Source organism: Rutidosis leptorrhynchoides, chromosome 8, assembly GCF_046630445.1.
Source record: "Rutidosis leptorrhynchoides isolate AG116_Rl617_1_P2 chromosome 8, CSIRO_AGI_Rlap_v1, whole genome shotgun sequence".
In the NCBI taxonomy this organism is placed as follows: Eukaryota; Viridiplantae; Streptophyta; class Magnoliopsida; order Asterales; family Asteraceae; genus Rutidosis; species Rutidosis leptorrhynchoides.
In genome coordinates this window covers 164,979,325-164,994,916 of record NC_092340.1, presented here as the reverse complement: position 1 = coordinate 164,994,916, position 15,592 = coordinate 164,979,325, and the positions used below count along the sequence as shown (strand labels likewise).

Genomic DNA, 15,592 nt, shown 5'->3' with positions numbered 1-15,592 from the left:
TCTTCTTCGATGTAATGTAATGAAAAAGAAAAATGAAATTGCATTAAGCCATCAACTTTAAATTTGACAAGAGACATAAAGTGCCAAATTAGCATTAGCATCCTTATTAAACTATGCCCGTAACCAGTGAATAACCTAGTGGATAAGACTGAATGAAATATGCTTATACTCAAACAGATGCATACATGTATTGATAATAGATACTACGTATATTAGACTGAATGAATGAAGCAACAATTTTAACTTCATGACACTCTAATGCAGCAAACTCATATGAAGTCCCGAAAGCAAATTTCTCATTGATGATGATGATGATGTTAATAACCAAAAGCAGATGATGATGTTGATAACAAAAGAGCAGGGCAAAAGAGTGAAGTAATGGCCTGATCTTGCTGAATACATAGACATATATGTAACACAAGAAATTGTTGAGCAACTTGAATATGTGTCATCCTTAAAGTATTAATGAAAACATTAAGGCCTGTTTGGCTCACGGAATCCCATTGAATTCTGTGAGCCAAACGGGGCCGTTATAAGAAAGAAAATAGTATTACCTTACTACCGATGGCCTGCAGATGCTCGAAATCTATAAAATGTATTGATTCAGGACCAAAATATATATTGCACTTCAAATCAAATTTAGATTCCTTCTAGGATGGTCTTACATAAAAAGATATATAGATATAGATTTCTATAACAGTAAAGTAAAAAATTCATAGATATGTAGAAGCAAAATTTCATTACTTTTGGAAATTAAAATATGTTATACAAAAATACAATTGGTGCGAACCTACAGTATCGATGCTTACTAAAGAAATATAAAACTCTATACGCATCTGAAAATTTCAAAACATTTCTACTCTACAAAAACTAACCCAAAACAAGAGTTTTCTGCATCAACATGGGACCAACAATTATCCACTGATCCAATATCATAGCTTTTGATGAGACTCAATAAGCAATGCATTAAGCATAACATGAACCGTAGCTTCATAAACCACATCATTATAATGCATTCCGTCTAATGAACACTCAACTCCGCATCTATTACTTAACATCTCAACATCCAACAAGAAAAACGACCCGCCATTTTGCTTCAAGAGTTTGCTTTTATAAAGCTCTTGATCATACGCATTACACATCTCACGGGTCATTTTGACCTGTTTCTCTTCTGTATTCAACAACCTGTTAATCAACGTTGGCATACCTAACCAAAACATATGCATCACCCGAGCTGGATCCTGTCCCACGTCATCATCGTCCGAATTAGAAACCGGAAGTAACTGAACCAAAGAATCCCTCAACACTCGTAATGAAGAACCGTAATTCGAATAATTCGTAAAATGTAACATATGCCATAACCCTGAACCCATCACTAACACATCAGGGTAAGTATTATTTCGCTTAAATTCGATAACAAGATCGGTCAAATTCGTAACATATGGTGACCAAATGAAATCCAACTTTAATCCAATTTCAATAACAACAATATGATGATCACTATGCCTTTTAAACAAATCCTCATGAATTTTTTCCATTTCATCAGAACCTAAAACCAAATCCAATAAAGACACAACAAACAACCTAGCTTGTGAATCACCAGTCACAACAACCCATGACCCATTTAACAGATCCAAAACATCAACCCGACCCAGTTTCTGGAAATCACAATCATTTAATCCTGAAGATCTTGAACTATTATCCCAATTCCATGAAAACCCATCAAAATTAGAGTAAAAAGTTACATCATTTACAGTAGAAATGCATGAATTAGTAGTAGTAAGATCTTGATTGATAGATATAACAGATGGGGTTTGGGGGAAAAATGAAGGGAAGTAAGGAATTAGATGTATACATACAGCAAGAGATATAAAGAGGGCACCACTAAAGAATAAAACTTTATTACGGCTGAGATGCCAACCTGCCATACCCATTGGAACAAACAAGACTACACAAGCTGCCATTAATCCTAATTGAACGGCCCCAAAAAACATTCTTTTTTGGGGGTGATTTGAATTTAAAAAAAGGGCATACTTTTTGGTTGAAATTATGATGTGTTTTAGGGTTAGATGATGTTGTTGGTGTTGGATTAAGAGTGAAGGGATGCTATGTGATTGGTATGTTCAAACAGCAAAGACGAAGATGGGTTTTACCTTGGCGATCACCGACTATGCTTTTTGTTATTTACTCGTACTCGTATCTTGTATGTAGTTTGTGGTAACAAAACCTTCAAACCGCGGAAACCGACAGTCCAACAAGAGCAGGCCGGGTATCGGTTTGAAAATCACCAAAAGGCAAAACCACAAAAGGCAAAATCACCAAAGTAGGTGTTTCCACGCTTGCATATTCAGTCCATATAGTGTACGTAGGAACATCAGTGAGTCGATTCATATTGGATTAAAGATGTTAAAATTTGTTTAATATGGAAGACTATACGTGAATTGAGTTTTGTGTATGAGATGTGTGTCTGTCTTTGTATTATGCAACAGTTAGGTTTAACACATTAATATTGATCAACATAGAATAATCAATCTGCCCTCCTGTAATTCAAACAAACGGAGATAAGTTAATAGCAGTTAGTTATAAGGAACACTATAAACCCTGTTTTCAAATGATTTAAACGATTTTGAATATGATTAAGATTATGTATCTGTTATTTCAAACAGATGAAGTAATTTACAAGTGAGTATGTGAAATGTCCCGTTCATATTGATTATAAACGTTCCATATTAATTGATTTCGTTGCGAGGTTTTGACCTCTATATGAGACGTTTTTCAAAAACTGCATTCATTTTTAAAACAACCATAACCTTTATTTTATCAATAAAGGTTTTTAAAAAAAAACATTACGTAGATTATCAAATAATGATAATCTAAAATATACTGTTTACACACAACCATTACATAATGGTTTACAATAGAAATATATTACATCGACATATGTTTCTTGAATGCAGTTTTTACACAATATCATACAAACATGGACTCCAAATCTTGTCCTTATTTTAGTATGCAACAGCGGAAGCTCTTAATATTCACCTGAGAATAAACATGCTTTAAACGTCAACAAAAATGTTGGTGAGTTATAGGTTTAACCTATATATATCAAATCGTAACAATAGACCCCAAGATTTCATATTTCAATACACATCCCATACATAGAGATAAAAATCATTCATATGGTGAACACCTGGTAATCGACATTAACAAGATGCATATATAAGAATATCCCCATCATTCCGGGACACCCTTCGGATATGATATAAATTTCGAAGTACTAAAGCATCCGGTACTTTGGATGGGGTTTGTTATGTGACGACCCGGAGATTTTCGACCAAATTTAAACTTAATCTTTATATGACTTCGACACGATAAGCAAAGTATGTAATGTTGAGCCTCGAAAATTTTGAAACTATATTCATGTAGTTAATTACCCTTAGACTATTTCCGACGATTCACGAACCACAAGTTGTAAATAGATACGTATATGTTTAAATGTATTAATATATATAATAATATGTAATATCAATTTTAATAACAAGTTAAAATATAGTTGATATATAATATCATTATTATTCTATTATTAATATAATTATTAATATTAAATCTTAATATAAAATTTGAAACATGTGATTTACTAAACTAATAATAACATTATTATTAGTATTATTATTATACCAATATTGTTAATGTTATCATATTATTTTTATTACCATTATTATTATATCTATTATTAATATAATTATTGTTATTATTAGTATTAATGATATTATTATTAATATTATTATTATTTCTATTATTATTACTAATTTAGATGATTGTTAATATAATTACAATTTTTTAATTACTACTAGTATTAATTCCGTTGTCCATCTCAATCATGTCCATCTCAATCATAACTGTTGGTGATTCTTGTTTCTGTCTCTAAACTTATTACCATTCGAATCCACTCAACACATACAACCAAAATCTGTTGTACGTCCCAGTCCTAATCTACCTTTTTATATTCTAAATTTTTGGTTCTTTCTTCTGATTTTGATTATATATGTCGCCAATAGATTACAGGTCGATTTCAATTACCAAACACAATCAATTGTGATCAAATACATTATTACATCAATTCTTCATTCACTTTATATATATCTTCGACTGCAACTCATGAAAGAAGACCAAAAACTACTGCAACTATCCTGTCCATCACTAAACAACAATACAAACTCGATCAAATTAAGTCGTTCGATATCAATAGCAATCGTACGAATCGGATACACTTCACTATCTGCATTATTTCATTTCTTGTTTGTTTCTCCTTGACTCGAATATCTCTGTTGACATCGCATCTCACTTAAAGTGATTATTACTCTTGCAATCTATCTATACAATTACATATACACTTATAGATATAAAGAAAAACAAACTTAAAACAACCCAAACCCACCAACCAAATTTTCGTACATACCTTTCTTAATATTTCTTTTCTTCATTACTTTGTACAATCGAACACCACCTCATTCGATATTTCATGTTTGCTGTTACCATTGCGTACCTCAAAACAAAACCCAACCATTAACCCACATGTACATGATTCATTACATATACACGATTCGTTCCAAACACCCATCCATCTATCATCCATTGTTATTTGATCAAACCGCCACATACTCTTTCTTCTTTCTCTCTTCCAATATTTTTCTTACAGTGATGTATATATAACTCTTGTTTCTTGCTTCACTCTAAAATCACACCTCAAACTACACCATCACAACCGTTGAGAAGAACCACCACGAACCACCTTAACAAATCATATTTTTGCAGCACAACCGCCATCGTCCACCTTATCTCTCTCTCCTCAAACACAAAACGAATTACTGTAAATTTTATTTCTGTTTCTTATGACAACAATGCCGTGAAGGAGATATGGAATTTACTCACCAAATTTTGATAACAATACTCATAATGGGAACACTAGCTGGCGTATTTAAATTCCTTTTCTTATATGATGGCCGACAAATTTAATCTTTAAGAAAGTGGCGTTCAGTATTAAAGTGATATGAATGATGAGGGTGAGGTGTATAATAAAATATGATAAAGCAGGAAGAGGATTCGTTGGCGTATTCTTTTCTCATATCTTCTTTTTCCATTACAGCCGACAAATACCCCACAAGCAATCCCACTTGTGATTAAAGAAACCCTCCAGCTGCTTGATTAAATCGCGATTTGTTTTGTTTCCTGCTACGTGTCTGTTCTTTTGAAAACCATAGACTTATATCCACCCTAATTAATTTACGATACTAAATTCATAATTAGGTTGGGCCGTGATATTTAACTAGGTTGTGATCCGATTTCCTGTTAATTGGGCTGCTGCTATACCGGATAGTCTATTGTTGCTCGAAGCCCATTTAACACTCAATTCAAGATTTTTTTTTAAAATAGCACTAGCCTTTGCTACCTGTCGAACCACTGCTGTTGCAGCTATACTTTTCTGTTTCCTACTCCTGGCCGAACGAGATGATATTGGATGATGATGGTATCATGACACATTATAAAGAAGAAGGTTTCGTTTATGATTTTATGTGAGAATGATGATGATGAATTACAGTATGTATACGAACGTATGAAGATGATTATAATTTGATATGGTATTGATGATGATTACTCGGTGATATAAATAGATAATCAATCACGATCAAGAATTACATGATTTATGATGATGGTTGACGAAGATGCAGTTTAATACATAAGTTATATTTTTATTTCAGTGAATATAAAACAGATATGATAGAGTAGAGAGGTGGTTTGGGATGTTTGTGTTATTCAAGAGGTCCCAAGTTCGAAACTGGACATAGGCAACTGAATTTATATTTTTTTTCTGAGTTCTTGTGATTTGACTGTGGGCTTATATTACGTTTTCCATGTTGGGCCTTAATTGTTTTCTGTTGGGCCAAACGTTATGAAGAAGTAGAAACTGAAACGAGTTATGAAGATTTAGTTTAAGATATTAATCAGAAAGAAAACAGACGGAAGAATGGTTAGGAGTGTTGTGGTTTAAGCTAGAGGTCGCGGGTTCGAGTCTTGACTGAGGCATTACTTTTTAGGAGCCTAATTCTTTGAGGTAGTTACTTGTTCATTATCATTATTATTATTATTGTTAATTATTATCATTATTATTATTATCATAATTATTATTAATATTATTATTAGTACCATTTTATTAAAAGTATTTTTTTACTATTATTATCATTATTAGAAAACTTATCATTTTTATTAAAATTATTATTATTACTATCATTATTGTTATCATTAATGTTATAACTATTATTAGCCTTATTTTAGTATGATTATAATTAACATATCGCAAACAGGAGAAAATATATAAAAAATATATTTATTACCTAAGTATACTAATATCACATAATATTATGTTTTAACTTATATAATATTATCACGTTAACTAAATTTTATATCAAATAAATATTACAAAATAATATAAGTATTAATGAAATCATATATAAGAAAATTAATCTTAATACATAACAGAATATATATAAACTTAGTTGAATTATAATGTGTTAATATATATACATGATATAGGTTCGTGAATCCGAGGTCAATCCTACTTTTGTTCAATATCGTTATATGTATTTTTACTACAAAATACAGAATGGTGAGTTTCATTTGCTCCCTTTTACTCTTTACATTTTTGGGACTGAGAATACATGCGCTGTTTTTACAACTGCTTTATTAAATGATTTTGAAATATATTTTGAACTACGAATACATGAAATGCTTTTATAAATGTTTGACGAGATAGACACAAGCAAAACATTCCTCGAATGAATTATTATGCAGACAGAAGTTCTGTGAATTATTATTGAATTATGTGGACATGATAATTGCCACCATTGAATTATGTGGACATGATAATTGCCACCATTGAATTATGTGGACAAGATAATTGCCACCATTGAATTATGTGGACATGATAATTGCCACCAATTGATATGAATGTTATATATCGAGAGAATGATTTTATACACAGGTTATGTGTATGTTATTTTTGTGCACAAAATATGTGTACGGTTACTATGATTTATGAAAATGGTTTCGTACACGAGAAAGATGTACTGTATTTAAAAGATATAGCATGTACATTACAGGTGGGTATAGGATTCGGGCCCATTTGTACCATGCAGCTTTTAAATTTTGTGGTCTATCAAAATGATGAATTTTATTGTTTTAAGATAAACCTATGAACTCACCAACCTTTTGGTTGACACTTGAAAGCATGTTTATTCTCAGGTATGAAAGAAATCTTTCGCTGTGCGTTTGCTCATATTACATGGAGTCGTTCATGGCATATAGAGGTCAGAACCTCGCAATGGGACCAACTGTTGAAGACTTCGTCCAGATGGGTTAGGACGGGGCATTTCATGTTAGGCCCAATAGATCTATCTTTAGGATTCGCGTCAATTAGGGTGTCTGTTCCCTAATTCTTAGATTACCAGACTTAATAAAAAGGGGCATATTCGATTTCGATAATTCAACCACAGAATGTAGTTTCACGTACTTGTGTCTATTTTGTAAATCATTTATAAAACCTGCATGTATTCTCATCCCAAAAATATTAGATTTTAAAAGTGGGACTATAACTCACTTTCGCAGATATTTCCTTCCTCGGAAATAAGACTTGGCCACGGATCGATTCACGAACCTATACAAATATGTACATATATATCAAAGTATGATCAAAATATAATTACAACCATTTTTATTATGTTTTAAAGATTTGAGTGTATTAAGTCAGCTGTCCTCGTTAGTAACCTACAACTAGTTGTCCACAGTTAGATGTACAGAAATAAATCGATATATATATTATCTTGAATCAATCCATGACCCAGTGTATACACGTCTCAGGCTAGATCACAACTCAAAGTATATATATTTTTGGAATCAACCTCAACCCTGTATAGCTAACTCCAACATTACTGCATATAGAGTGTCTATGATTGTTCCGAATAATATATATACATGGGTCGATATGATATGTCAAAATATTTGCATACGTGTCTATGGTATCCCAAGATTACATAATATATTAGAATACATGTATAAAACAATATAAGTTAGCTAGGATATGATTTGTATAGATTTGTTAAACATTTCCCGTAGCTAAAAAGATTAAAAATATCCAATCTTGTTTTACCCATAACTTCTTCATTTTAAATCCGTTTTGAGTGAATAAAATTGCTATGGTTTCATATTGAACTCTATTTTATGAATCTAAACAGAAAAAGTATAGGTTTATAGTCGGAAATATAAGTTACAAGTCGTTTTTGTAAAGGTAGTCATTTCGGTCGAAAGAACGACGTCTAGATGACCATTTTAGAAAACATACTTCCACTTTGAGTTTAACCTTGATTTTTGGATATAGTTTCATGTTCATATGAAAAATCATTTTCCCAAAAGATCAACTTTTAAATCAAAGTTTATCATAGTTTTTAATTATCCAAACCAAAACAGCCCCCGGTTTCACTACGATGGCGTATATCCGATTTTATGGTGTTCATCGTGTTTTTAGGTTTTAAATCATTAAGTTAGCATATCATATAGATATAGAACATGCATTTAGTTGATTTTAAAAGTCAAGTTAGAAGGATTAACTTTTGTTTTCAAACAAGTTTAGAATTAACTAAACTATGTTCTAGTGATTACAAGTTTAAACCTTCGAATAAGATAGCTTTATATGTATGAATCGAATGATGTTATGAGCATCATTACTACCTCAAGTTTTCTGGATAAAACTACTGGAAATGAAAAAAATAGATCTAGCTTCAAAGGATCCTTGGATGGCTTGAAAGTTCTTGAAGCAGAATCATGACACGAAAACAGTTCAAGTAAGATTTTCACTCGAAATAAGATTGTTATAGTTGTAGAAACTGAATCAAAGTTTGAATATGAATATTACCTTGAATTAGAAAGATAAACTACTATAAATAACAAAGATTCCTTGATCTTAGATGATTACTTGGAATGGATTAGAAAGCTTGGAAGTAGACTTGCAAACTTGGAAGTATTCTTGATTTTTATGAAATACTTATGGAATTTATGAAGAACACTTAGAACTTGAAGATGGAACTTGAGAGAGATCAATTAGATGAAGAAAATTAAAGAATGAAAGTGTTTGTAGGTGTTTTTGGTCGTTGGTATATGGATTAGATATAAAGGATATGTAATTTTGTTTTCATGTAAATAAGTCATGAATGATTACTCATATTTTTGTAATTTTATGAGATATTTCATGCTAGTTGCCAAATGATGGTTCCCACATGTGTTAGGTGACTCACATAGGCTGCTAAGAGCTAATAATTAGAGTGTATATACCAATAGTACATACATCTAAAAGCTGTGTATTGTTCGAGTACGAATACGGGTGCATACGAGTAGAATTGTTGATGAAACTGAACGAGGATGTAATTGTAAGTATTTTTGTTAAGTAGAAGTATTTTGATAAGTGTCTTGAAGTCTTTCAAAAGTGTATGAATACATATTAAAACACTACATGTATATACATTTTAACTGAGTCGTTAAGTCATCGTTAGTCGTTACATGTAAATGTTGTTTTGAAACCTTTAGGTTAACGATCTTGTTAAATGTTGTTAACCCATTGTTTATTATATCAAATGAGATTTTAAATTGTTACATTATCATGATATTATGATATATAATATATCTTAGTATGATATATATACAGTTAAATGTCGTTACAACGATAATTGTTACATATATGTCTCGTTTCGAAATCATTAAGTTAGTAGTCTTATTTTTACATATGTAGTTCATTGTTAATATACTTAATGATATGTTTACTTATCATAATACCATGTTAACTATATATATATCCATATATATGACATCATATAGTTTTTACAAATTTTAACGTTCGTGAATCACCGGTCAACTTGGGTGGTCAATTGTCTATATAAAACCTATTTCAATTAATCAAGTCTTAACAAGTTTGATTGCTTAACATGTTGGAAACACTTAATCATATAAATATCAATTTCATTTAATATATATAAACATGGAAAAGTTCGGGTCACTACAGTACCTACCCGTTAAATAAATTTCGTCCCGAAATTTTAAGCAGTTGGAGGTGTTGACGTATCTTCTGGAAATAAATGCGGGTGTTTCTTCTTCATCTGATCTTCTTGTTCCCAGGTGAACTCGGGTCCTCTACGAGCATTCCATCGAACCTTAACAATCGGTATCTTGTTTTGCTTAAGTCACTTAACCTCACGATCCATTATTTCGACATGTTCTTCAATGAATTGAAGTTTTTCATTGATTTGGATTTCGTCTAACAGAATAGTGAGATCTTCTTTAGCAAAACATTTCTTCAAATTCGAGACGTAGAAAGTGTTATGTACAGCTACGAGTTGTTGAGGTAGCTCCAGTTGGTAAGCAACTGGTCCAACACGATCTATAATCTTGAATGGTCCAATGTACCTTGGATTTAGTTTCCCCCGTTTACCAAATCGAACAACGCCTTTCCAAGGTGAAACCTTAAGCATGACCATTTCTCCAATTTCAAACTCTATATCTTTTCTTTTATTGTCCGCGTAGCTCTTTTGTCGACTCTGGGCTGTTTTCAATCGTTGTTGAATTTGGATGATTTTCTCGGTAGTTTCTTGTATTATCTCCGGACCCGTAATCTGTCTATCCCCCACTTCATTCCAACAAATCGGAGACCTGCACTTTCTACCATAAAGTGCCTCAAACGGCGCCATCTCAATACTAGAATGATAACTGTTGTTGTAGGAAAATTCTGCTAACGGTAGGTGTCGATCCCAACTGTTTCCGAAATTAATAACACATGCTCGTAGCATGTCTTCAAGCGTTTGTATCGTCCTTTTACTCTGCCCATCAGTTTGTGGATGATAGGCAGTACTCATGTCTAGACGAGTCCCCAATGCTTGTTGCAACGTCTGCCATAACCTTGAAACAAATCTACCATCCCTATCTGAGATAATAGAGACAGGTATTCAATGTCTGGAGACAACCTCCTTCAAATACAATCACGCCAACTTCTCCATTTTGTCATCTTCTATCATTGGCAAGAAGTGTGCTGACTTGGTGAGACGATTAACTGTTACCCAAATAGTATCATAACCACTTGCAGTCCTTGGCAATTTAGTAATGAAATCCATGGTAATATTTTCCCATTTCCATTCCGGGATTTCAGGTTGTTGTAGTAGACCTGATGGTTTCTGATGTTCAGCTTTGACCTTAGAACACATCAAACATTCTCCTACATATTTAGCAATATCGGTTTTCATACCCGGCCACCAAAAGTGTTTCTTGAGATCTTTATACATCTTCCCCGCTCTGGGATGTATTGAATATCTGGTTTTATGTGCTTCTTTAAGTACCATTTCTCTCACATCTCTAAACCTTGGTACCCAAATTCTATCAGCCCTATATCGGGTTCCGTCTTCCCGAATATTAAGATGTTTCTCTGATCCTTTAGGTATCTCATTCTTCAACTTTCCTTCTTTTACAACCCCCTGTTGCGCCTCCTTTATTTGAGTAGTAAGGTTAGTATGAATAATTATATTCATAGCTTTTACCCGTATAGGTTCTCCGTCCTTTCTACTCAAAGCGTCGGCTACCACATTCGCCTTCCCAGGGTGGTATCGAATCTCAAAATCATAGTCATTCAATAGTTCAATCCACATGCGTTGTCTCATATTCAGTTGCTTCTGATTAAATATATGTTGGAGACTTTTGTAGTCGGTATATATAATACTTTTGACCCCATATAAATAATGCCTCCAAGTCTTTAATGCAAAAACAATAGCACCCAATTCCAAATCGTGAGTTGAATAATTTTGCTCGTGAATCTTCAATTGTCTAGACGCATAAGCAATCACCTTCGTTCATTGCATTAATACACAACTGAGACCTTGTTTTGATGCGTCACAATAAATCACAAAATCATCATTCTCATCAGGCAATGACAATATAGGTGCCGTAGTTAGCTTTTTCTTCAATAACTGAAACGCCTTCTCTTGTTCATCCTTCCATTCAAATTTCTTCCCTTTATGCGTTAATGCAGTTAAGGGTTTTGCTATTTTGGAGAAATCTTGGATGAATCTTCTGTAGTAACCAGCCAATCCTAAAAATTGACGTATATGCTTCGGAGTTTTTGGGGTTTCCCACTTTTCAACGGTTTCGATCTTTGCCGGGTCCACCTGGATACCTTCTTTGTTCACTATGTGACCGAGGAATTGAACTTCTTCCAACCAAAATGCACACTTTGAAAACTTAGTGTTGGTCCCTTAATAACAACAGGAGTATTGTAGAGGGGGGGTGAATACAATTCTTTTCTTAATTAACTAGTCAGTTAAACACGTTTAGTATTCTGTAGTAAATAAGATAGAGTCACAGGTAATTTTCAACGGTTATTCTTTATTGATTAAATCAGAAAGAATCACAACTATCCTTGGCAGAAATGATAGTTGGTTGATACAGATTACCTAGATTATAGCTAAGAGATAAACTAAAGCTATTACACGGTTTGGACTCTAACAGATAAACCCACACCACTAGTTTTTACAATAGTGGATACAACAATATATATAGTAGTTCTATTAACCGTGTAATTGATCTATTGTCCACTAGTACATAGGATGTCTGTACTTGAGGGGACAATTGTGTAAGGAGGCGTGCTCCCTTTCTTTCCTCTTTAGTAGCTATTTGCAGGAACACCCCAATTCGGTTTGGCACCACTATTTGATTAAACAAATAGAATATTGTGTTCCCTAGGTGTTGACAACGGATAACTTATGTCTGCACATAAGTTAAACTTCTGCATTCCCATGCGGTCTTGTAAGGTCACTTGTCAGCCGCCGACGCTTGTCCTTCTCTGTTCAACTTTGTCTTCGACTTCTGTTGAATAGTATATTTGTTGTAGACCACTCAGGGAAACTTATCATGCTTGTAATGGAGCATGGCTGTCTTGTGTTGTATGCTGATATCCAGACTTACTGGTCCTTCATATGATGAGTCACTTGATATTCTTGATTTGCTGGGTGCACATCCTGTGCTGATTCGAAGAATACATTTCTACCTTGTGCTGATAGACTAGGCAGCATAGTAAACACTCGACACAGCTATATTAGCTGACTATACATAAACAAACTTGTGCTGGCTGCACATAACACTTTAGTGCAAATAAATATTGTTTTGTCATAATTAAATCCTTAATTATTTTGGGGACTCAACAATCTCCCCCTATTTGATGATGACAAAACCTATGACTTGAAGAGAAAACACTAAAGCCAGCACTTAGGGACCTAGTGAGAGTAGACAGTAAATTCGTCCCTTTAAGTTTGTTTTGGGATCTTTTGCTAAGTTATCTATATCTTATAATTTGATATGATAAACTCACTTTACTTTCATTACATCAGATATATACAATAATTACAAGATAATTCGTAATGAAAAGTAAATTACAAAAGATACAAGTTAAGCACATAGGAGACTATCTATCTTTATCCCTTTCTCTTTCTCTTTCTTCATCAGATAGCTCCTCTTGTTTAATCTTCCAGGCTTCAGGGAACAGGAGAGGTAATTCAGCAGGGTCATAAACAGGGATGAAAGGAGGTAGAACAATTCGGCTTCTCCCAGTTGGTCCTTCACCAGTAGGTTGCTTCCCTTTAGGCTTTTGAGCAAGAAATTCATCAACATCAACTACTGGTGCATTCCCAAACTTAGTTGCCTTCTTGAACAGCTGTTGGAGTTCAGTCTTAAGAGCACTCTTGATAGCACTCTCACCTTTACCAATGAAATACTCCAAGATTTCTATCCATTCACTGAATCCAAGAGTTCTTAAGTCATCAAAACTAATCCTTTCTTGAACATTGTTATCCCTGACAACATTGAAAGCCCTTTTTGTCCCTCTGTTTACCTTGATAATTCTGCAGGGATTAGATCTTCTATTCATCACATTACCATACCTGCTCTTATAATAAGTATCAGGAAACTCAATATTGTGATCAGGTACTATAGGAGCAGTGGTAGGTACTTTCTCAGCAGCTTCTATCTTATCAAAAACCTTATCCTGTTCTTTGACAATGGCTTTGGCTAGTTTAAGGGACTCAGCCTGTTGCTTTCTGTCAGCAGCCAATCTGTCTTCAATATCCTGAAGCCTTGATCGTTCAGCAAGTTCAGCATCAGCAGCTTCTCTGGCTTCCCTTTCAGCAGCTAAACCCAACAGATAATCATCATAAGAAATGTTCAGGGATCTTACTGCTTCAACCATCTTTCTACCCTCTTCAGTACTAAGGGCAGCACAATACTCCCTTATATCCATACCCAGCTGGAGAGCATCTTCAAAATGAATTCTTTCATCAGTAGTGGAGAGCCTGAGACCACTGTTATTCAAGTACACCCTAATTTCAATGCCATGGGTTAGTGCAGCAATATAGTGTGGCTGATCAAGAGGATGATGCAGCAGCCTGACTTGACGAATTCTTTCATTAAGCTCAATTTGTCTTTGTTCAAGCAGCTCTGGAACAGTGATCTGAAGTCTGTAGGCTTCTCTTTCATCTGGGTTCATTTTTCTGATGTTCGGCTCACCATGGGTTACTGAGTCATCTTCCCAAGTGATATGTTTGTCATGAACCCTTGGGGAAGATGGAGGATACATAGATGATTCATAGCTGCCAGATGAACTAACTGGATGCTGATTGACCCGGTTATCCCGTGTTCTGTCAAAGTAAGCTTGAATCTGGGGAGGAGGAGGAGATAGAACAAATGTTTGGCCGTCTCTTCCCCAGACTGTGAAGTTAGCAGGATCAACCGTTTCATCATCTACTTGTTTAGCACCCAGCTCAACCGACTTTGCTGGGTCTTCAACACTTGTACTACCCAGCAGCACACTTCTGGCTGGGTCTTCTATCACAGCACTCCTTGCTGTGTCTTCAACGCCAGCTGACTGATTAGTATCAGCTGGCTCAACCACTTCAGTACCTTCATCAGCTGCCTCGAATAGGGGTCCTTTCCTCAGGGGCTGATTGTCCCTAGGAGCAGATTTCACCCTGTGTTTGTCAATAGGCCTGGGTTCAGCTGATGGTTCTTGTGTCGATACTGGTTGAATAGGAGGCAGGTAAGGAACAATAGCAAGATGCTCCCCCTGACTAATAACATCATCATCATCAAGGATGATTGTTTCTGTTGGCTGTGTTTGTTGTGTAGCTGGCTGAGCAGCAGATGCTGGTTGAGGAGTAGAGCTGGCTTCTAACATAGCATCAAACCATTTCATGAAAATATCAGCTCTAACTCCACCAGTTGACTCAGTAGAATCAAGGTAATCCTTCATCTCAGCAGGAGTCATGTTCCTGATTCTTTCTGCTCTCTGTGCATACAGCTTTGCCCTCTGTTTGTCGTATTTGACCATGAACTTGGCATTTCTTTTTCTTGCCTCTTTTCTGTGTTTATCAAAGGCAGTCAGGTCATCATCGATTGCCATTGCTTTTGGACTCAGCCATCTTCTGTGCATAATCTTACGACGTTTAAGTTCAGCAAAGGC

The 15,592-nt window shown here is 34.3% G+C and overlaps 1 protein-coding gene across 1 annotated transcript; it reads right to left on the bottom strand.

Annotated features, from left to right (window-relative positions):
- Window positions 1-807: 807 nt before the first annotated feature.
- LOC139864826 (protein ALTERED XYLOGLUCAN 9-like) lies at window positions 808-2,079 on the bottom strand. The gene has a single exon (XM_071853396.1). The coding sequence runs from the start codon at window positions 1,992-1,994 to the stop codon at window positions 933-935; it is 1,062 nt and encodes a 353-aa protein (XP_071709497.1). The 5' UTR covers window positions 1,995-2,079; the 3' UTR covers window positions 808-932.
- Window positions 2,080-15,592: the final 13,513 nt, after the last annotated feature.